At 36.4% G+C, this 23,732-nt stretch overlaps 1 protein-coding gene across 1 annotated transcript in view; it reads left to right on the top strand.

Annotated features, from left to right (window-relative positions):
- Positions 1–22,970, top strand: part of LOC107745618 (paired box protein Pax-3-like) — a 29,224-nt gene extending 6,254 nt beyond the window's left edge. The window contains exons 5-9 of the mRNA XM_016559536.1: positions 10,862–11,061; positions 11,759–11,924; positions 12,180–12,403; positions 20,603–20,848; positions 22,914–22,970. Of these exons, the coding sequence (XP_016415022.1) occupies positions 10,862–11,061; positions 11,759–11,924; positions 12,180–12,403; positions 20,603–20,848; positions 22,914–22,931 (854 nt within the window). The 3' untranslated portion in view covers positions 22,932–22,970. The remainder of the gene's footprint in view (positions 1–10,861; positions 11,062–11,758; positions 11,925–12,179; positions 12,404–20,602; positions 20,849–22,913) is intronic.
- Positions 22,971–23,732: the final 762 nt, after the last annotated feature.

Raw genomic sequence — 23,732 nt, 5'->3', positions numbered from 1 at the left:
TTAAAGAGTTTTTTATATCTGATTTAATCCATAAAAATAGTATAAATTAGTATAATAATAAATTGGTATAAATTAATGTATGTAGGTTGGTTCAGTCATGCTAATATTTTTGACTTAAAACCATTTTTTCCCCATATCAATCCAGGCTTCTCTCCTGTTTAGGTTGAAAAAATAACGTTTATAAAGAAAACAACACATATCTATATCTAAACTTCTATATCTGTACTAATGAAACAAAAGCTAAAACGTTCCAAAGAAAGTTTTAAGAACGGCAAGGGACCGTTCTAGTGCCTGGAATGGTTCTATGTGAATCGATAAAACTTATCTCACAATGCTGTGTTTGCCTGAGCGCATCCCCTCCTTTTTCCTGTACCATTAACTTTGGGAAAACTGACTATCCTCGAGCCTCATTTAGCTAATTAAAAGTAACTAAAGTCATCAAAGAGCCACGGCCCCTCTCTCACAGATTCTCATTCACGGCAGGCGAAAAAGAAAACTCAGAAATACAAACACTCAAAGGGATCAAGTTTTTTTGAAAGGGAGTCCCGTGGAGGCCAATTGAATGAGCTTAGTGCTTTCAGACGTGCCATGGTGAACGCAGTCAACATGTAATAATTAGTTTCATTGAGCTGCATTCCAACAATCTGCTGCTTTTCTCCTGGGCTCATTGTCTCCCAGCAGGCCAATAGCCAGGAGGACAGAGAGAATCAAGCAATGACAACACATGAAAGATTCAGCTGCCTTTGTCTGAGAGAGCAAGGAGGACTTTGTTTGTGTAAATAAAATAGGGCTTTTGCCTGCTTTGCTGACTGGATACTTACTCAATAGAAAATGGGGGAGAGTGAGGAGAGAAAGCAAAAGATGCACCACAAATACAGACAGCTGTGTCACACAATAATAAACAGATATTTTTGGGACAATTTATTTGTTCCGCAACCACGAATGTACTCTGAACAGTAAAGCCAGATGTATTCATCCAAAACTAGACCACAATTGGGCAACTATAGCCATATCTGGCTCTTGGGGGTCTAGTTTTATACATTTTTTGAGTTCTGTCTCTCTGATCAATAAACAAGGGCTCTTCTCTCTGCAGGAATGTTCCTCAGTCAAGATTTCAGGGCCCTGCGGGAATGGAGATGAGCAATCATCTGCCTTTTATTCAGCTGTTCCTTGAAACCTAACAATCTTCGCCCTTCTCTTTCTGTCTCTCGATAAACACAATTCAAGTTTATCGAGGTTCATCAGGACATCAATCAAGGTTTTTAGGTGGTAATAAAGAATAAACGGTTTTGGCGAAAGACATTGTGTAGCACCGTTCTCAGAAACGGCCTAGACTGTGCATCATTTCCACATGATGTCATTCCATTCGATTTCAAAGTGGCACGCCAAGGAAGAAAACACGCATGCACGCGGTCACACCGAGCTTATCTCCCAAGTGAATGCTGCCTGTATGCTTCATTAGGTCGGCTTTATAAGCTGGCACCAGCATTGTGATCCTCAAATATTAATTCAAAGAACAATTAATGAATGCAAACCATCTTTGAAGTGGGGGGTGCGGGGTCAAACCCGGACCAGCCCCTAGCGACTGATGGACTCCTCTTCCACTCCTCTCTTCTCAAAGACGGTTTGAAGTGTCCAAAAGAAAAAGTGAGCAATAGAAGGTCAATGAGAATAGGGGCTTCTCGCCAAATAGAGCGCTCTGTTTTCTTCCAAGTGTTTGAATGAGTGAAACTCTGGCAAAGGAGCGATGAAAAGGAGGGGAAAGGAGAGGTCGAGGGTTTCAGGGGCCTTGCCATAAAGACTCACAATGAGGCAGTTAATTGAGAAGAGCTAGACGCCGTTGTCAATCACTTAACTTGAGGAACTTCACTTCTTAACTGCCAAATGATGCTGGTGAGAGAGGGAGAGAGAGCACAGAGAGTGGGAATCTGTAAGAAATTACAGCAGAATCACAACTAAAATCATGACTTTCACTCTCTATCTAGTTGTTCTGGAGGTTTTAGTGGCTGGAGCTCCAGCCTCATGACTTCCAGCTTCACACTGTAAAAAATGACCGTGAATTTAACGGTAAAAGACTGTAAAAATGCTACAGTAAAAACCTGTTAAATGGTTAACAGTAATTTCCCCTACTATATACATATGGTATTTAACTGTAAATTTAAGTTAAAACCGTAAAACCTAAAATGTTGCTACCGTATTTTTTACGGTAAAATTCCGGCAACCACAGCTTCGGGTTTTTAACCCTAAATTTTACGGAATTTTTTTAACAGTGTACAGTAGACCATTGTTAGCTCACTTTCTCTACTACATGTAACTTAGACGAGCAGAAATCATAATTTCCAACTCAAACATGCAATTTCTGATTTGTTTCAGATTTGTTTCATTTGGTTTTGAAGACTTTTTGTTGGCATCAACTGGAACTTCAAACGCGTTTCAACTGTTGTCTTCACCTGTTTACATCCTGATTTTAATGAGTAAAATTTGCAAGGAAACGCTATCGTTTTACAATACTACAACTGAAATATGCTTTACTGAGTGCCTCTTATCCATTACACGCTTAGTTGTGAAGGTTTGTGAACCTCATGTTTCATAATTCACCATTAATGCTTCAGCATAGCCTTTGAACTTTAAAATGTAAGGTTCTTTAATGTTTCGTAGAAGTGCTTTAGGTTCAACAAAGAACTGTATTCATATCAATAATTAAGTTAAGTTGACTCAATGGTATTTTGGTTGTTTTAAAATCTTTAATTGATCACTTACTGATTCCATCAGTAAATAGATTTAAAACTTAAAATAGGTTTCTTTTGGCATTAGGGTGTAAAACCCCTTTTTGGTGCATATTGGCTTCTGTTTTGAAACGCAAGATGTTTTACCCACTTAGTGTGGTTTCCAGGTTCCTATTGAATCCGAATGTATCTGAGTCAGGGCTGCATGGCTTTGCATGAGGCTGTCAGACCCTTTGGTGCATATTGGCTTCTGTTTTGAAACGCAAGATGTTTTACCCACTTAGTGTGGTTTCCAGGTTCCTATTGAATCCGAATGTATCTGAGTCAGGGCTGCATGGCTTTGCATGGGGCTGTCAGACCCTTATTCGTACCCCAGAGAGGGTAAATGTGGCTGGGCAGGGTCAAGGGGGAGTCCTGGGTCAGTGGCTGTGCAAACTCCCTCTCTGTTGGAAGTGCGGGTTAAGATAATGTGTTTGTTCAGTGTGACAGGTAACAGACTCTCTATGATGGTCAATAAAGGCTTTGAAACTAAAGACAAAGGAGAACTGATTTTAAGTGGTTGCATTATAAGTTTCAGGTGTTTTATAAGCTTTAGATGCGCTATTTAGCACATTTTGTGTTACTTAGTGCTGTTCTTTTACCACAGAAAAATATAATATATTATTTAAAAACTATGTAAAACTTCCACTTCCTAATCAGTATATTTGTCATAAAAAAAATAAAAATTACATTTAAAAATCCCTAAAACAAGATAAATTTATATGAGAAGGAAAATTGTAAAATGTTTTAATATTATTTTTAATATTAAATATGATATATTTTTTAATATCTTTCTCAATATTATATTGTTATTACTTTAGGGGTAGAAGTAACTATCAAAGATAATGTGTTATGTATGATAAGGAGTAAGGTCTACATTTTGACCAATTTGTGGATCGTGGATTTGTATTTTGTCAGATTAGCATGTGCATGATTGGTAGGAAAGCATGAGTCAAGAACATAAGTATAATGTGATGTCAGTGTAATGAGCACTCATATATTTAGGAGCATGTGGTGTGTGTTCCCGCGGTGTGATCGCTGCATGGGTGCTGCGTTTTGGCTTTGTCCCGTTGTTAGGAGCGATTCCATGCTGCAACAGGCACCTCTGTACTGTTCAGACATTATAATGAGCAAAGCATGCAGGGAACCCATAATGCCTCAGCATCCTTCCTTTATGGTCCTCGTGTCGGCCTCCAAAAATGGATCTTAACGTATTTCTTTTTAATACAACAGTTGTGAACTCAATGGCCTCTTTTTGAATTTTGATTTTAAACCATCATTCAATTTGATTATATGGTTAATATATTTATTTATTACACTACTGTTTTGGGTCAGTAAGATTTTTTTTTTGAACGAAATTAAGACTTTCATTCAGCAAGGACACATTAAATTGTACAGTGAAGGCATTTGTAATGTTACAACATTTCTGTTTCAAATAAATGCTGAATTTTCTATTCATCAAAGAATCCACAAAAATATTAAGCAGCACAACTGATTTCAACATTGATGTTTCTTGATCAGCAAATATTAGAATGATTTCTGAAGAATCATGTGACACTGAAGACTGGTGTAATGATGCTGAAAATTCAGCTTTGCATCACAGGAATAAATTACATTATAAATTATGTTAAAATAGAAAACAGTTATTTAAAATGTTAATAATATTTCAGATTTTTTAATCTGTATTTTTAATCAAATAAATGCAGCTTTTGAGAGCATAAGAGTTTTCTTTTAACATTATTAAAAACTTACTGACTCCAAACTTTTGAACGGTAGTGTATATTGATATATTGACTTATATAGTGATATAAAAAATAAATAAGGTATGAGCAATTTCATTGGCATTTTCATATAAGTTTTATAACTTTGTGCATCTAACCTATTTGCACCCACACAGGCAACACACAAAAAGAAAGCTCTTCCCCTGTTACCATAGTACTATATTTCAGTACCATGGTAACAGTTTAGTCACATTTAGCAGTTGGTTAGGCATGTATAGTTAACATCCAGAAAGTATCTCAAGAATGATACTGTCCAAAAGTGTGTCCAAGTCGCATGTTAGTCCACCTGCAAGGTTAAAAATGATCTTTCGAAGTCGTTCTTCTCCTCTTTGTCTCTCTCGCTCAGTTTCTCTCGGGGCAGCTGCTGGGGTCGTGGCTCTTTAGCGAGTTGAGTGACTCCCTGCTCCTCCCTCTTAACAAAATGCCAACCCCAGATGGAGTCGTGATCGTTCCGTTAACCATTCTTCTCCCTACATCTGCTGGGATTCTATATACTCCTTAATTCACTCACCAGTGGCTGGCTGGGGCGCAGGCTGAAAGGGCCAGAACTCCTCCACGCTGCAAATAAATGCTTCATTTGTCTCTTCTCTCTTTTGTTTTGTTTGGGGAACACATGTCACGAGCTCAATTACCCAACCATTTAACAGCCCCTGAGGAGGAGAAGACTCTCCCCTACCAGGAGCTATAAACTGCCCAGATGGTCGTCTGTGGACTCTGGTGCTCTCGCTCCAACATCCCTGTGTTTACTTTCACTTTATCTGCTCTCTTTGTTTTTGCCTGTCAAAGTGTGTGTTGCATTAGATTAACCAACCTGACTTTCCTGAAGAAAAATCACAAAGGTTCTCTTTAAAATCTCAATTGCTTCAGCACATGGAGTTTCCAGGTTCTCAGAGGAAAAACACTCCAGTAATCTCACATGTTGCAGAAGAGACCTCAAAATGTCTCAGGCTGTGCTCAGATTTGACAAAATACCAGGCAAAAAAATTCAGCATGAATGCAAATGTTTCTCATCAAATCTAATCTGATTCGTTTTATTTCTCTGTTCTTCTTCTGTGTCGATAATCGACTCATTTTTGCCTGTTGTTAGAAATCTTAGGAGATGCATCCCATACAAAGTTGATCCTTAAAGTGATAGTTCACCCAAAAACAGGAACGCTGTCATCATTTACTCACCCTCAGGTTGTTTCAAACCTGTATGACTTTCTTCTGTGGAACGTAGAAGAAGATTTTGTCCATACAATGCAAGTCAATGGGCTCCAATGTTGTTTGGTTCCCAGCTTTCTTCAAAATGTCTTATTGTGTGTTCCGCAGAAGAAAGAAAGTTTGAAATGACACGAGGGTGAGTAAATGATGTCAGAATGTTCATATTTGGGTGGAGTATCCCTTTAAAAGAAACGTTACTGAGAACTCAATCAAGTCTCTTAAGCTATATGAAATCAGCAACCTTTGAGCAATAGCTTTCCTTTGGGTTTTCAAATCCATCATTTTAAAATCAACAAACTCTCTTGAGTTTTGCACAAAGCTGCATTTGCTTTGCGTCATTTTGGCTTCTGTTTTTCAGCCTTCTCTTGTTTCTCTGTGATTATGCCTGGAATTCACCACAACCTCTTTAACGTCCATCCAAATGCTACGGACTTCTTTCAGCAGAGCACCCATCTCGCTCTCTCTCTCCTTTCTCGAGCGCACTGATAAATACTGTGTGTGTAGCTGGCAGGCTGCAGGTTTGTGGGGTTTGTCCTGCGTGTGAGAGGAATATAAATCTGATGTGTGAGCGAGAGGCACCATGCGCTGGTATCATGAATTAATGCTCACGAAATAACAAAAGGCCTACTGGTGACTCTTCCTGTGGTTAGAGGCTTCAAAAATGCAACACGTCCTCCTGCTAATGGCATATTTAAACAATTACAAAATTCATAATGAATTTTGGCTATAAGTATTGTGAAGTTGAGCAGGTGATTTTACAATGTTCTTATACTTAAAGACACTAAAGTTTCTCTTTCACATTAAAGTAAAAGCACAGTACTTAAATTGTTTTTCGAAGTTGTAAATAAAACAAAAATGATTGGAGTAGGCTTTACAAGTATATAAGAAATACTATTTCAGTCTTTCTACTTCAAAATTTCAAATTTAATTCAATGTGTTGCTTGCTGTTTCTTTGTAATTATTTGTGAAATTTGCTTGGATTTTCTGAGTGAAAATTGTTTTACCACCATTTTGCTTTTTCAGTGTACTTGAGGTGTGAAAATGCTTTGATTTGCATCAATCTGACAAAAGAAGTTCAATGAATTGTTTAAAGAAATTTGTTTTGATTTTAATTAATAACAAAAATAATTTATTTTAGTTAATACAATAAAACCCAGTGTATTATGTGTTCAATTATATACAAAATATAATTTTAGACCTATTTGCAGTTGTAGAATTCCATCATATCCAGATCGTCTCTCCAGTTACACTTTTCATATTTTTGAAAGTAATTATGAATCATACCAGAATATTCAAACCAAATCATGACAGTACACTCTAAAAATTATGGGTTGTTTCAAACCAACTTAGGGTCAAATATGGACTAACCCAACTATTGGGTTAAAATTTTTAATAAAATTTTTAACCCAAAAGTTGGGTTAGTCCATATTTGACCCAAAGTTGGGTTGAAACAACCCAGCATTTTTTAGAGTGTAATTTCAGGTTTTATTATGCTTTTTTAAAATGACATTTCAGAATTTATTTTGTCAGAGCAAATGTTTTCACCCCTAGTGCTTATATTTGTTGTTTCATACTTGTTTTAAAATGTAATTCTGTTGGATAATATCTTTACTGTTAGCGTTATGCAGATGATGTGGTCCACGTTACCCATCTTGCTTCCTCAGTCTTTTTCTCTTTCTCCTTTTCTTGGTGCATCATATCATTCCCTGTAGCTAGATTTTCAATTGTCCGTTTTAATTACAATTCTGCTGATGAAAGACAAAACCTCTGTCAAAAGTCAAAGAGATGCAGAGTAGATGAGCGTGGGGGAGAGAAGATAGATAGGTTTAGCGGTTGGTGGTGTATTGGGACAGGTATGCTGTGGGAAGTAGCCACAGTATGAGGTTCCTGTCCTAGCTCAGTCACCATTCTCACTAAACAGGCCAACAAAAGACTGCCAAATAACTCCCCAAAAGAGATGGAGTGAGAGAGAGAGAGGGAGCGCGAGAGAGAGAAAGAGCCAAATGCAACAGTGTCATTTACAGATTACAGTCTGTAGCGTTTGACTTTTTTGCAGCAATGATAGAAACTCCAAGCAGTTATGGGAAAGACTGACTTACCTATTTACATCTTTTTATTTAATTTTATCTTATTTTTTAATTTTATTTATTTACTTTTTTTTTTGTATCGTTTGGCTTTTTTTTGCAGCCAATGCATGATGGCTTTTTTTTTTTTATTTACAAATGTTTTATTGTATTTACTTTTGTATATTATTTAAATTATTTTTATATTATTTGTTTTTATATTTTATTTACTTTTATTTTATTTGTATTATTTGACTTTTTTTGCAGTGGTAGAAACTCAAGAAATTTATGTAAAGGCTGACTTATTTTAATTAATTTACTTTATTTACTACTTATTTACTTTTTATTTTATTTGAAGCATTTAACTGTTTTTTATGTTTTTTAAATACTTTTTATTTTATTTACTTTTATTTTATTTGTATCATTTGACTTTTTTGCAGTGATAATGATAGAAGCTCTGGCTTATTTACTTGTTTTCTTTTTTTATTTGTATTTTATTTATTTACTTATTTTTTTATTTTAATTTTTTTTGTATTTTTTTATTTATTTATTTATTTTATTTGACATTGTTGCAGCGGTAATGATATAAACTCAAGGGAATTATGAGAAGAAAAAAATGAAAAGTGAGATGTTTTACTTACCCAAATCATAATCGATTTGGAAACTCTCTTGCCTTCTCTTTTTCTTACAGGACTTGATTTGATGGTTTGATTTCTGGATGTTAGTTTTGGGAGAATAACATGTTTTTATGTGCTTATTTTAATTTGCAAGTCAGTTCTCTGAGGGCTTTCTTTATGAAAAAAATGATGGATGCCATATCCTCAATAACTGGATGTTCATTCCAGGTGCTGTCTACTGAAATAGTCCAGACTTTTGGGGAAAATGGCATGAAAAGAGATTTTCTGTAGCGTTAGAGAGTGGTAAAAGAACAGTCACCCTCCCTTCCTGTCTCTCTCTTTCCTTTCCAACTCTCGTGAGATGCTCGGAGAGATGCACGCTGCATTTCCTGTGTGGCTCCAGGGTGGAGATGAGAATGAAGGATTTGCTTTGCATGACTCTTCACTTTTAATTAAATCTCAAAATCTCTCTTTCTTCTTCACTCTTTCTCTTGCTTGCACTCTTTCTCTGCAGGAGAAATACACCTGCATATTAGTTGGGAAGTCCAAATTACTTTCTGTTTGTGAAAGAGGAACAAAAGGAAAAAAGATTTTACATATCAACTGTAAAACCATATTAGATGAGTTTATGTAGATTATCAAAGGACAATTCATGTGACTGGCACATTGCAGATCTAACTTTTTGCGAATACCTAACTTGTTGGTTGTTATTCTTCGTGAATTTGTACTAAAACTCAATGAAAAGTTAATTTAATGGATGGTTTTGATTGCATTTTTAATTTAAGGGTCTGTGGATGCGGTTTCGCTGGGCGAAGTCCGGGTGTCTTTTTACGTTGTGTTTTTTTTTAACCATATGGGGGTGAAAATCGAAGAGAGAGCGAACAAGAGAAAGGAGATGGCTAGTGTCAGACGAAGCAGATGTGGCGTTGGCGAGTTCTGGACGGGGGCTTTCGAGGCGTATTACTGCACAATAGCTGGCTGTCACGCTAGTTTGAGGAGCCTAATCATTTGATAGGGCCCCCCTCCTCTGGGTACAGATTCCCTGAGCTTTAGTCCACTCACACGAACATTCTCTTCTGCTGAATTAGCTATGAAAGAACCTCTCACCCGGTCCACCTTCACCCCAAATAATACCTGCATATGAGCGAGTGCTGATGTGTGTGTTTGTGTCTAAACACAGAGTGCTGGATAAGAGCAAGTGTTAGATATAATGGCCTTTAACTTTGAGGTAATGGAAACAATTCTTTTGCAGATGGTTAATAGAATTATTGGGACAAGTCATGAATGCTGTTTCACTTTTGTTATAACTGTAATGTGAATTTTGTTGTTGTTCCATTTTATAGTCGTGGCCTAATGGTTAGAGCAGGGGTTCTCAACCCTGGTCCTGGAGGGCCACTGTCCTGCAGAGTTTTGCTCCAACCTTGATCAAACTCACCTGCCTGTAGCTTACAAGCCCCTTGCGGACCTCTCGCGAGATCTCGGCAAAAAAGTCTCACGATTTATTTCCACCACATGATGCATGATGGGATACACTAAGCCTCGAATAGCGCTCCGAAACGGTATTCAAGATAGTGTGGATTTAGTGTGCGTTAAGGGCACTACACTTTGCCGTTTTTAAGACCTGGGACAGTCTTGAGCACTTACTTTCTGTCGCGCGCATGCGCTTTCAAGTGGCCAAGACCGCAAGTGTGGGTATTTGGACAAAGCATAATAATCTTGAACAGCATAATTAGCTGGTTCAGGTGTGTTGGGTATTTGGACAAAGCATAATAATCCTGAACAGCTTAATTAGCTGGTTCAGGTGTGTTTGATTAGGGTTGGAGCTAACATTTGCAGGACAGTGGCCCTCGAGGACCAGGGTTGAGAAAGCCTGGGTTAGAGAGTCGTACTTGTGTGTGCACTTTGATGGGTTAAATGCAGAGCACAAATTCCGAGTATGGGACACCATACTTGGCTACATGTCACATCACTTCACCTAGTTTTATGAATTTATTTAATTTGCTTTAGTATTATTTATTTATTTAAAAAATGTAAGTTGTTTTATGAATTAATTTGCTTTAGTTTTATTTATTTAATTTGTTTTATGAATTTAATTTGCTTTTGTATTTTTATTTTATTTTTAAATTGGCCACTTTCTTCAGTACATGGAATACAAATAGTGAATTTTTGAAGATTTTTTTTTTTATACAATGAATGCCATTGAGGACTGAGGCTGTCAAAAACAAGCACCATAGAAGTATCATAAAACGTCTGTATGACTTGTGCACTATTCCAACTCTTCTAAAGCCATACAATAGCTTTGATCAAGTCATGAACTATTCATTTAAAGTTTGTGCTTTGCTGAAACAAATGAAAATCTCTCAATACTGAAAACAGAGTTCTGGATTTATTCTTTATTTAATAATAATCTCATTTTAATGTTTACTTTATAGCAAGCCACTCAGACGAGGGCTCAGATGTGGACTCAGAACCGGGTTTGCCATTAAAGAGGAAACAGCGGCGCAGTCGGACCACGTTCACGGCCGAGCAGCTGGAGGAGCTGGAGAGAGCTTTCGAACGCACCCATTACCCTGATATTTACACCAGAGAAGAGCTCGCTCAGAGAGCTAAACTCACCGAGGCACGAGTACAGGTACATTAACACACAAACCTTTGATATCCAACTCTTTAACTTCCTGTAAAATCTGTGTTAATCATGTGACCATATCCACTTCTCTTACTGGCACTGTATCTTTGTGGAAATGATCACTCTACACACACTTTCTCGTAAGTCTAAAAACAAAAACAAAACAAAAAACGTAAATGTGGTTTACTAAATTTACCAGCATTTAGCTCTGCACCCCTTGCCCCGAAGTCACATGACACACCCGCATAAACACAGGTTTCTTTGTGCCACGTCTGACCTCTTGTTTTCACTCTAGTATTCTGTCAGAGAAAAACCCCAAAACAGAATCTTTTAATAAACTATTATTGGGTCCTTCTAACCCAATTAAACTAGAACCCATGACATGATGTCATTGCTTTTTAATGAGCACAGATGTTTCGATCACAATCAGAGCAAACAAGCTTTCGGCTACTGAACACACAAAGAGCGCCTGTGTACACTCAGATACATCACACACACAAACACATTCTTATAGGAATAATAAAAGTCCCAAATCTGATTCCCGAATAAAGTGGGGTGTTATATGAAGTCCATGCTGAAATGTGTCATGTTTTAAATTGGGCACCACCTTGTGTATAAAAACAGTCTGTAGATGTGTTCATGTGAGTAAACAGTTCTTCCGAGTGTATGAGTGTTAAATTTAAGTATATTGTTTGTCCTGCAGGTTTGGTTCAGTAATAGAAGAGCTCGATGGAGGAAGCAGGCAGGAGCCAATCAGCTCATGGCGTTTAATCACCTGATACCTGGTGGTTTCCCACCCTCTGCGATGTCGAGTCTTCAGCCCTATCAGCTGGCGGACAGCCCTTACCCTCCCTCATCTATCTCACAAGGTGAGAACTGTCAGTCAATACATTACTGTGCAAAAGTTTGGGGTTCGAATAATTCAAAAATGATTGTTAAAAAATGTAAACATTTTTTTTTAAATAATAAAAAAATGCTGTTCTTTTGAACTTTATATTCATCAAAGAATCTTGTAAAAAAACATATCATGGTTTCCACCAAAATATTAAGAATGATTTCTGAAGGATCATGTGACACTGAAGTGACACTCTTTTTCTTTCTCTTTCTCTTTCTCTTTCTCTCAGCAGTATCGGAGCAGCCCAGCACTGTGCACAGGCCCCAGCCTCTCCCCCCCACCTCAGTGCATCAGACTGGGCTTGGCAGCGGACCGGGGGCCCAGGACGGGAGTTCGGCCTACTGCCTCTCCTCTGGACGTCATGGCTTCTCTGGTTACTCGGATGGCTATGTGGCTGCTCCGGGACACGCAAACCCAGTGAATGCCACCATCAGCAACGGCCTCCCATCACAGGTCAGTATCATCTAACATCACATACAGTTTGAGCATACAGTATACGGCTGTATAAATTGACGGGTTGCCAGATGTTTCCACCTAACGATCTGTGTTATCGTTGGGACATTGTTACATGCAAAGAGGTTAGGCAATCATACAGGGTCATACAAGGAAATCTTGAAGTTATAGTCACAAGAGAAGCTTTTTTGATTCCAGTCTTAGAAAGGGTAGAAAATGGTTGTGTAAAACCAAATTATAACAGTTTGTGGTGCATAGAAATCTTGCAAATCTTTATACATGAGGTTCTGAAAAGAATAATATGTCTCCTTTAAACTGTGTGGTTTTTGCTAACCAATTATAATTCTTATGTGATTATAAATTAGGTTTTGTTTCTAATTAAAGATATCATTGATCATCTTGCAGGATAGTGCAGGTAAGGTTTGGGGTTGGCAATTTTTTAAAGTTTTTAATGCTCACCAAGGCTGCAATTATTTGATCAAAAATACTGTGAAAAATTGTGAAATATTATTAGAATTTAAAATAACTGTTTTCTATGTTAATATATTTTGAAATGTAATTTTCTTCCTGTGATGCAAACCTGAATTTTTTAGTAGGCATTACTCTAGTCTTCAGTGTCACGTCACAAAAAATTCTAATTTTTTATTATTCTAATTTGTATTAATATGTTGAAAACATTTGTGTTGCTAAATTATTTTTTTATTTCAATATTTTTTGATGAATAGAAAGTAGCATTTATTTGAGTACGTTATTAATGCCTTTACTTGCACTTTTGATCAATTTAATGCATTCTTGCTGAATAAAAGTACTGATTTATTTATTAAAAAAACAAAATCTTACTGACCCCAAACTTTTGAACAGTAATGTATACACGCTTGGAGAATGTCTCTGTTTTTACACCGACAAACAGATTGGCAATGTGAGTGAATGTGAGAATGAAGGTGTGAGGAGGGCTAGGACACATGATGGAAACGAGAAGTGAAAGACAATTATTTGTGATTACACACTCATCAGCTGTTATCTGTCGGCTCGCCTGCTGCGCACAACGTGCTAACAACCAGAAAATGAGCTCCTAACTGCCTCAAAGCATCCGGTAGTTAGACATGAGCGGCATTCTGGGTGCTGTCCTCAAACTCAGACCCCTCGGAGTGCTGCGTGATACAGATAAATGGAATGAAAGAGATGGACAGAGAGAGAATGAAATGGAAGCAGAGGAAAAAATAGAATGACTGAGAGAGAAAACTCCCCTGGGGCTATAAGACAGAAGATGGTTTTGAGAATGAGGTTCTTTCTCAAAACACACAAAAAAGCAATGAAAGCCAGTAAGATTAGATTACCAGTAAGATGGAAAACACTGCAGTCTAAACACATCCCCAATTGATCAGATATGTTATGGTACAATAACGTTTTTGTTAAAGGGACAGTGCACCCAAAAAAAAAGAAAATTCTGTCATTATTTACTCATTATCCTCATGTTGTTTCAAACTTGTACAACATTGTGATAAAACAGTAGTTCATTGTTTCCATGGTTGTCAGTCTCCGAAAAACACCTCAAAGGTATCATAATAGTGTACATACAACTTAAATCTGGGTATGTTCCTCATGTAAATCTATATATGCATGACTCCAGAAGACCACTTTTATGCTACGTTTTTTAGGCTTGAAAGCCCTTGTTCACTATGAAATGTTATTGTGACAATTCTTTAAAAATACCTTTTTTGTTTAGTGAAAAAAGAAATAGCATACAGGTTTGGAACGCTATAACATTAGTTAACATGAACTAACAATGAAAATACTTCTAAAGCATTTATTAATCTTAGTTATTGTTAATTTCAACATTTACTATTACATTATCAAAATAAAAGTTAAATAAAAATTATGATTATTTAATGGACCTATGCAAACATGAACTAACAATGAACAGTTGTATTTGTATATTAACTATCATTAACAAAAAATAATAAATACTGTAACAAAGACAGAAGATGGTTTTGAGAATGAGGTTCTTTCTCAAAACACACAAAAAAGCAATGAAAGCCAGTAAGATTAGATTACCAGTAAGATGGAAAACACTGCAGTCTAAACACATCCCCAATTGATCAGATATGTTATGGTACAATAACGTTTTTGTTAAAGGGACAGTGCACCCAAAAAAAAAGAAAATTCTGTCATTATTTACTCATTATCCTCATGTTGTTTCAAACTTGTACAACATTGTGATAAAACAGTAGTTCATTGTTTCCATGGTTGTCAGTCTCTGAAAAACACCTCAAAGGTATCATAATAGTGTACATACAACTTAAATCTGGGTATGTTCCTCATGTAAATCTATATATGCATGACTCCAGAAGACCACTTTTATGCTACGTTTTTTAGGCTTGAAAGCCCTTGTTCACTATGAAATGTTATTGTGACAATTCTTTAAAAATACCTTTTTTGTTTAGTGAAAAAAGAAATAGCATACAGGTTTGGAACGCTATAACATTAGTTAACATGAACTAACAATGAAAATACTTCTAAAGCATTTATTAATCTTAGTTATTGTTAATTTCAACATTTACTATTACATTATCAAAATAAAAGTTAAATAAAAATTATGATTATTTAGTGGACCTAAGCAAACATGAACTAACAATGAACAGTTGTATTTATATATTAACTAACATTAACAAAAAATAATAAATACTGTAACACATCTATTGCACATTGTTAATGTTAGAGTGTTACCAAAAGGTCTTTATTTTCTAAATATGCAAAAACCATAAACCATATGAAATAAAGAATCCTTTGGACCATCGCCTTGCGTACAGTAATTGAACTGCACAAAGTTATTTAACATGACGTATTAATTGAAGTGTGTCTAATTGCAGTGCCCCCATCACACACACACACACACACACACACACTCGGTCTGTTATTGCCATTAGTGTGTGTGTTTGTAACCTGGCACAGGGTCAGCTAGTGCTGTTGAGTTGTTATTGAAGGGCAGGGATTCTCGTCGTCATGACGATGCTGGAACTCTTAGCATCTGGGATTCTAATTATGGGATGCTCCGGACTCTTAATTGATTGGAATGGGAGAATTTACCCTCCATAATGCACTGTGTAATTTATGCAAATGAGTCACTTTGTTGGCTAATTGTTTGAATTATGTATTTATCTGTGGTTTAATGTATGCTGAAATAAGCTTGGGATTCAGGGTGTGCTGAGGAGGCTTGTCCCTGCAGATTGGTTTGTAATTTATTAGCGAATGAAACTGTGATTATTTATAATTACATATTTTATTTTTATCTATTAATTACAAAAATATGATAGTACAGTGATGGTATTAAATGGAAATGCCATAAAACGTTGATAAATACCAAATCCATGGAGAGAATTCTTTATTTCAAGGCTTATTCTTTTTAACCCTCTGGTATTGTTCATTTGGGGGTCACACTTGTGTTGCTTGGTCAGAAGTGACCGAACAACTGAAATGCAACTTTTTTTTCAGTAAAATCAATGTAATAGTATTTTTGTTCAATATTTTTTATTTATTTATTTTGTATTTCATTATACTAATTAATATTTATGCAACAATTATCAATTTTTTTCCCATAGAAAATAATAATAAAAAGAAATAATAATATTTTTACATTACTTTTCCTTTCATTACTTTTAATTTCATTATGGCAGTATTTCATGTTAAAATAGAGACAATGGGCCTCATTCATGAAACATTCGTAAATATAGGAGTAAATTCTGAGTAATTTGCGTGTAAAACGGACCTTCCCGAAAACTCTCCTCCGGATTCACAAACGCTTCGTAAACGTCCGATTTGATAGTTAAACATGTGTATGTTAATGAATTCCAATCATTCGTAAATAGGGCGCTCGTGCGCGCTCATTCACAATTACCATAATCCCTGCCTATAATTACAGCTACGCAAATTGCGTGTCCAGGAACGCAGTGGAATATTCTGGTCTACTTTCTCAGGTTTGGCTCCAGTATATTGCATAAATGCAAAAAAGACTAATAGGCCATATGCCTAACAATAAATATTCAAAGTGTTTTTAGCCAGCTGAAAAATGTCAGGCGCTCTTCTTAAAACGACCAGCTGGTGGCGCAGCGCTTTTCCAGCTGTCGATTTTGTTTGCTATGATGTGAAATATCCACGGAAGTACATTTTGAAGAATATTACTAAATATAAAAATGCAGTAACCAGCAATGTTAACTTCTCTATTGTTGTTCAGGTGTTGTACAAGTAGGATGATTGGTCGGTGTAGTATTTGTCCCGCCTCTTAGCGCTGCATTTTACCCAAAGCTAAACAGTTTATCAACTCTCAGCTACAAAAAAACTTGTACAATATTATGATGGCAGTGCATCAAAATTCAGTGTCATCAGTTTGCCAAAAAACTTGATATTTTAGTGTGTCACCCCTTCACCCACTTTTTTTCTGCATCATGAATGATTTGTAGATTGTACACACAACAAATTCCCAAATTTTTGCTTATTTCCCATTCATTTCCAATGGCAGTCATTTTTCACTGCGAACAACACAAGTGTGACTATTTTTTATGACCATTTAGCTGTTTCAAATCAAGTTCACGATTTTTTTTTCTTCTCTTGTGGTCACATAGTGACTGCCATAAAAGTCATTGAGTTTCATACAATTCAGATGAAGTAGCGATTTTAAACATTTAAAAAAAAAAAAATTTTTTTCTGGTCTAAAATGACCGAACAACACCAGAGGGTTAAAATCATGAAGTTAACTTTTGCATATTTAGAGAAAAAAATACATTTTGGTAACACTTTACAATAAGGACCCATTAGTTAACATTAGTTAATAATGCATTAGCTAACAATGAGCAATACTTTTGTTACAGTATTTATTAATTTTGGTACTAAATTACTGCAATGGTACATGTTAAAAAAAAAATTGTATTTTCCTTTTTTTAGTGTTTTTTACTTGTACAAGAACAATGATTGACCTATATATTGGTTCAAGGTTTTCTTTTCCCCCCATAATTTCCTGTTCATTGTCTCAAATGTACTTTTTAGTTAAAAAACTTCAGAAAGTCATAAAAAAGTTTTGTTGCAGCTGTAGCCAGTTCTCCTTTCAACAAAAAGTGCTAAAATGCACTTCATTTGTTTGTATAATATTTTTTGTGCAGAGTTTAAATTAAATAAATAGTCCAAATTTAAAAAATAATTTCAACTCATCCATCAGTTTTTGAAACATCAACAGCAAAAAAATAAATTGTAATCACATTGCTTAATGTATTTAATATGAAATATTCCATCAAAATTACATTTTATATGGATTTGAGAACATGCATTTTTGCTCTTTGACCTCTGGTGAATGTGGGCTGCTTCCTCCGGAGACCTGCGTAAACATGCATCGTCTTGGCTGGGAAAATGTTTTGTGAGGAAGCTTTTTGCTGTCTGTGGTCTCGACATGGAAGGAACATTTAAGCTTTCACCTCACATGTAGCCGGGCCCGGGCCCCCCATGGGGAGGTGAACGAGAGAGTTTAACCTCCATGTGCTTTTCATTTGTTAAGCATCACACATCAGCGTGTGACTCACACATGCGCTGCTGTACATGATATACGCTGTCAGCTCGTGTGATCCTCGAGTTATCTGCAAGGTGGGGAAAGCACCTGAAAATCTGCGAGTGCTTAGAGCTTTCAATCCATTTCTCTTCTGAACAGCTGTTGAAGATGAACCCCAAAAGGAATTTCATGACCCTTCACACTGCTTGTAAAAGCGTTAACCATACAAACACACACGGTTTCCTTGCTAAATGAGGAAACACCATAGACGCCTATCGTTTTATATTAAAGGAATATTCCAGGTTCAATACAAATTAAGTTCATTTTATAGCACAAAAACTAATTTTCACTAATCCCACCCCCCCAAAAAAAAATCCAGTTTATGGATAGAAGTGAATGTGGACAATTTTTGGAGAAAGCAGAAAATGTTGAAATTATAAAAGCATTCACATTAACTTTTCTATTAGAACTTGTGCATTATTTCATTTTCATTCAATTTTATAGTCATTTTACAGTTTTAGGCATGGCATTGTAATAGAAATGAGGATGAGTAAATAATGACAGAATGTTAACATTTCATAAGTAAACCTCTGTATTTTTCTAAATATGCAAAGTTCATTTGATGATTTAAAAAAGCATAAACCTTATAAAATAAAGATGCTTACAATTGAAGTGAATGGGGCCGATTTGTGGATTTAAAAGCAAAAATGTTTAAATTCTTAAAATGATGTATAATGTGTGACCGTGAATTTAACGACCTAAAACGTTGCTACCGTATTTTTTACGGTAAAATTCCGGCAACCACAGCTGCCGGTTTTTTACCGTAAATTTTACGGATTTTTTTTTTACGGTGTATAATTTTAAACACATTATACATACAAAATTATATAAATTGTGTATAATTTTATAAAAACACTTACATTACCTTTTCTATTTAGTTTTTGTGTGTTATTTCATTTTAATTCATTTTAATAGTCATTTTAGAGTTTTAGGTGTTGATACAACTGAATATAACTTTGGGCAGAAACGGCTATTAAGCATTTTTTCCATGCTAAAATCATGTTAATACACATTGGTTATGTTTTGTGGCTATACTATTGAAGCAGTAATTTCAGATTTAAGACTGGCATCCTTCATTTCCATTGTAAGTGCATCACTGTAACAGAGATTTTTTATTTTTCAAAAAAATAAAATATTATTATTGAATTGTTTGTCCAATTGAGGACCTCTCCAGATGTCCCCACAGGGAGGTTTTTGTCAGATTTAGCTCGTGTCTGAGGACAAATTTGCCCCTAAAGAAAATCTAAGCAAACCCACCTACATATTTAATGTGCAGTACTTTCTCTGCAACTGATATTTATCTTCTCAGAGCATATGTCGCACTTATTCCATGTTTTGTTTATTCTATTGTTTTTTAACATCAGATCTTGATAGAAAACCCCATAAAACCAGCTTTTTTCTTTCTGTGTTTTCTTACTCTGGTTTTTTTCATCTGGCTACTCTCTCTTCTCAAACACACAACTCTACACTCAGAATTGTTTTCAGGAAAATGTTAACTGGGCAAAGAAATACAGCGCCTTTCGACTGACTCCACCCCCTCTTTGGTTGCACCGGGTAACGGTTTAAAAGGAACCATGTGTCCAGCAGGATGGGGAATAATTTGACTCTCATAGATGGAGTAAGTGGGCCGGCCGGTTGTTCAGTGGGTCGGTGTGCAGGAGATTTTTTCTGGGCCGGGCTGGTTTTGATTAATGATTAGCAGAGGGAGGGAACTGATCTGTATTTGGCCCATCAAGCGCCATCCGAGAGCTCACAGACACTGATAGCACACTCGCGTCTCGCTTCCATCTGTCTGTCACTTGTGTGAATTAGACACGGGCGGCCAGAGACGCTGTGTGAGAGCTGGAGAGATCTCCACTCGCTGTCAACAAATCATTTCAGATGCGTGTTACACACTGGTGATTGATAACAGGGAGGGCTGAATTAAAAACTTTAGCGTTGTCATTATGTTCAGTTTGGTATGTTGAATTCATTTCACATCACAGAGTTTAAAACAAAAGCACATTTTCATTGTTTTATTTGGCGAAGATGAAGAATTCTGATAGATCTGAGATCTTAAGTTAATCCATGTGTATTAAAAATACTTTTACAAATGATTTTACTCTTTCTTAAGTAAATTTGAGAAGTTCTGAATACTAATGGACCGTGCTGTGAGAAGATGTGAAAAGTATATATGCCTTAAAATTATGCATATACCTGCATGACTAAACATTTAATAAAACGGCTTGTTTAGTTATTTTTGTACTTCAACTCTAACTAAACAAAAATAAGAATGATTGAAATACAAATGAGAAATAAAATAAATTTTTATGTGTTATTTCAGTGTCTTTAAACATATTATTGAAAATGTTTTTTATTTTAGTTTTAGTTAAGGATAATAACCCTGGTTTGTCACATAAAACTGATTTGTAAGCATGTAGATAATTAAATGTGGTTTTCTGATCTCACTCTGTTATCAAAATTTGGTCATGCACCTGTATTAGCTGACCAGCATAAACCAGCTTGAACAGCAGGGAAATCCATTGGTCTGGGCTAGTCTTTTCAGCAATTTACTTGTTAAAAAAGTAGCTCATTCTAAAGTGTTGTGTTCTTTTTTTTTTCCTCAGGTGATGGGGCTGTTGAATCCTGGTGGAGTGCCACACCAGCCGCAGAGTGATTTTGCCCTCTCTCCGTTGACGGGCGGTTTGGAGCCCAGTACAGGCATGGCTCCCAGCTGCCACTCCTCTCAGAGACTGGAGGCTCTGCCAGGCCTGCCCAGCTCCCAGTCCTACTGCCCCTCCAGCTACACTTCACCCGGGTACAGCGTGGACCACGTGGCGTCTTACCAGTACAGCCAGTATGGGCAGAGTAAGGTGAATACCAGCACTGTTTGTACTGTAGTGAGAGAGAGAGCCACACGTTTATGTTCTAAAAACATTTCAGTTTGGTGTAGAAACATAAAAAGTTCCGTTTTTGGATTTGATGTGTAGCTGTGTTCTTTTATAGATACTATTATCACTTTGAATTGTTTTTATATTTTCTGTTTTCACTTAAATTTTATTTAAAGTTTCAGTCATTTCAGTCGTTTTCATGATTTTTTTTATATGTCTATATCTTTAATCATTTTTTAATTCTTTATTAATTAATCTTTATTAATTCAGTTGTATTTATTTTAGTACATCAAGTAAAAAAAATGTAAATAAGAAATGTTGCCTTTGCAACTAGCTGAAATAAAATAAGTAGTTTTATATTTTAATTTGCGGATTAATCGAAAAGAAAAAATGTAGTTCAGTTCATCGGTTTTTGATTGGATGAAGGCAAATCTGAATGCAGTCAATTGTAAGAAAGGGGCGTTTTGATTTATGCATACAAAATTTGAGAAGTCCTGCATATGTCACCAGAGAGAAGTCTGTCATTTTACTGTACGGTCGAGTTATGACATTGTGATTAAAAATTACAAGGTCAAAAAATAAATAAATAAAAATATATGTATGGATGAATCATTCACAATTAGATCAATAAAATGCATTTAGAAAATAGATAAGTGAATTTCCATTTCATGATGACTTTAATTAATCTCTTTACTAAAGAGCAATTCATTTTAATGAATGTTTTGTTTGCGCAACCACACAAGACTTTTTAAACAACAGTTCAAAAGTGCATTAGCTGTTGTTTAATCTTACTTTTACTACTAGTCACATCCATCCCTTTTTCGTTTAATTATATTTTTATCTTTTACACTTTTTGACACTTTTATTGATGCATGCCATATGATTTTGATGAACTGCATCACCACAGCTCGACATAACCGTGCTAACCGCTACAGTTCAGCCAGGAAACTTTTGAAAAAATTGCATTGATTCTGTAGAGAAACACGATCATCTGAACGTCAACTGAGATTATTTTCAGTGAAGTATTCGTCTTTTAATCTGAGACGTAATCATGAGTTTACATTAGTTCATTGTAATCCGCTGGGCCGCCACACAGGTAAACACTGCCGTGGTTTATGATGCTTAACCCATGCCCTTTCACGACCCTGTGAGATGAGCTATATCTCATCAGCTCCAGACATCCGTCAGCCAGCCATGTAATGAGCTCTGGGTAACAAAGATATCGTTCATGATCCACTCAAACACGCAGTGAAATGAGAGGAGCAGAGGACTTGCACACCAGGCCTGCATGTCGAGTGCCCAGTCCAGGACTGCATCTTGATATCATTAATTTGCTGGGGTCCGCACCCTTTAAGCACAGAGCTGGGGGTCCGTGGAGGAGTTAGTGGGGGTCTCGTATAGGAGTAGAATGGCCCATGGCGGGCAGATATCAGAAACATGTGTTTCAGACGGGTCAGATCTGTAGTTGCTGTTGATCATTGACTCTGATCCATACAGAACTGAATATAGGACAGCTCTCTTTTCATTCCCCCTCTCTCAATCTCTCTTAATTTCTCCCTCTGTCTGTCTTTTTAGTGGAATTGGCACGCACTGGCTCGCTCAATTATGTACTGTGTTTTGTTGGATCTTTCGCTTTTGCATATTTTGATTTCTTTTTCTTTCTCTTGGCAAAGGCTATGTCGATATAGTCATATACTTATGTCAGTGGTTGCCACTAGGAGCCCACCAGGAGGCATCAGTAGACTTCCAAGACCTTAATATAATGTAATAAATGTAATGAGTTTTTTTTGTGTGTTAAATTTAATTAAATTAAATTTTATTTTTTTTTATTTTTTTTATTAATTTTAGTTTATTCAGTTGTAGTTATTTTAGTACTTAAACTAAACGAAAATGAGAAAAGTTGTCTTGGCACCTAACTGAAATAAAATAAGTTTTATTTTATTTCCGTTAATATTTATTTAATTTCTAGTAATGCAGATGTTGTTTCACAAGTTGTTTTATTTTTAGCTAAAGATAATAGCCCTGACCTTAAATGAATGTCTTTCAGGTGCCTTTCATCATCTGAAACCCAGCATTGACTGAATGAAGACAGACAGGAAGGAGATGAAGAGATCTATGGATGACCGTAAACTCTTGCACTTGAGCTCTCCTTCACCTCTTGAATGTTTGACCAAAATGACCATCCTTCCTCAAACTCCCGCTCGAGGAGCACTGAGAGGAGAGGCCAGCGGTGACGGCGGTCCTCTCTAACGCCTGTGGGTCCAAAGTGCAACTGAGTTGTTTTTACGAGGGGGATATTGTGGGTGGGGTTGGGTTGGGTTTAGGACCAGGACTGAAGACGGGTTTTAGACAATTTAGACCTGGACGAAACAGCCTCTCCATATATCCATCCCATTCTGGAGCAGGCACGTTCTGATGACACTTACCACCTCTTTCCTGAAGAGTGACAAGCCATGGGACACGAGGAGGACAAAGGGAAAGGACAAATAAACAACTCAAAGACTGTGCTTATAAACAGCATTGAATGGCAGGGAAGAGTGTGGCGTCATACTCTGATATCAGCTGTCCACTGACGGACGCACTTTAGTGGCTGGTTTGTGACACACAACTTGACGGTGACTCTTTGGTTGAGACACATTTTGTTGATATATTTAAGAAATAAGGGCTCGGAAAAGACAGATGTGCCAACTTTCCTTATTTCTCATTCATAAATAAATGTATAAATAGACAAGAACATGCTCACATTCGGCACAACGCTCTCAGGTCCTCTTCATACAGAGAAAGAGGCTGACCTAAACGGAATGCACTCAAGTGTCCGATGGCATTTCACCGGCTTAAACGATGGAGTGTGACCCTCGGTAGTGCG

Source organism: Sinocyclocheilus rhinocerous, unplaced genomic scaffold (genome assembly GCF_001515625.1).
Source record: "Sinocyclocheilus rhinocerous isolate Xijiao unplaced genomic scaffold, SAMN03320098_v1.1 scaffold4183, whole genome shotgun sequence".
Lineage (NCBI taxonomy): Eukaryota > Metazoa > Chordata > Actinopteri > Cypriniformes > Cyprinidae > Sinocyclocheilus > Sinocyclocheilus rhinocerous.
Note: the sequence above shows the minus strand (reverse complement) of the source record. Positions and strands in the feature narration are given on the sequence as shown.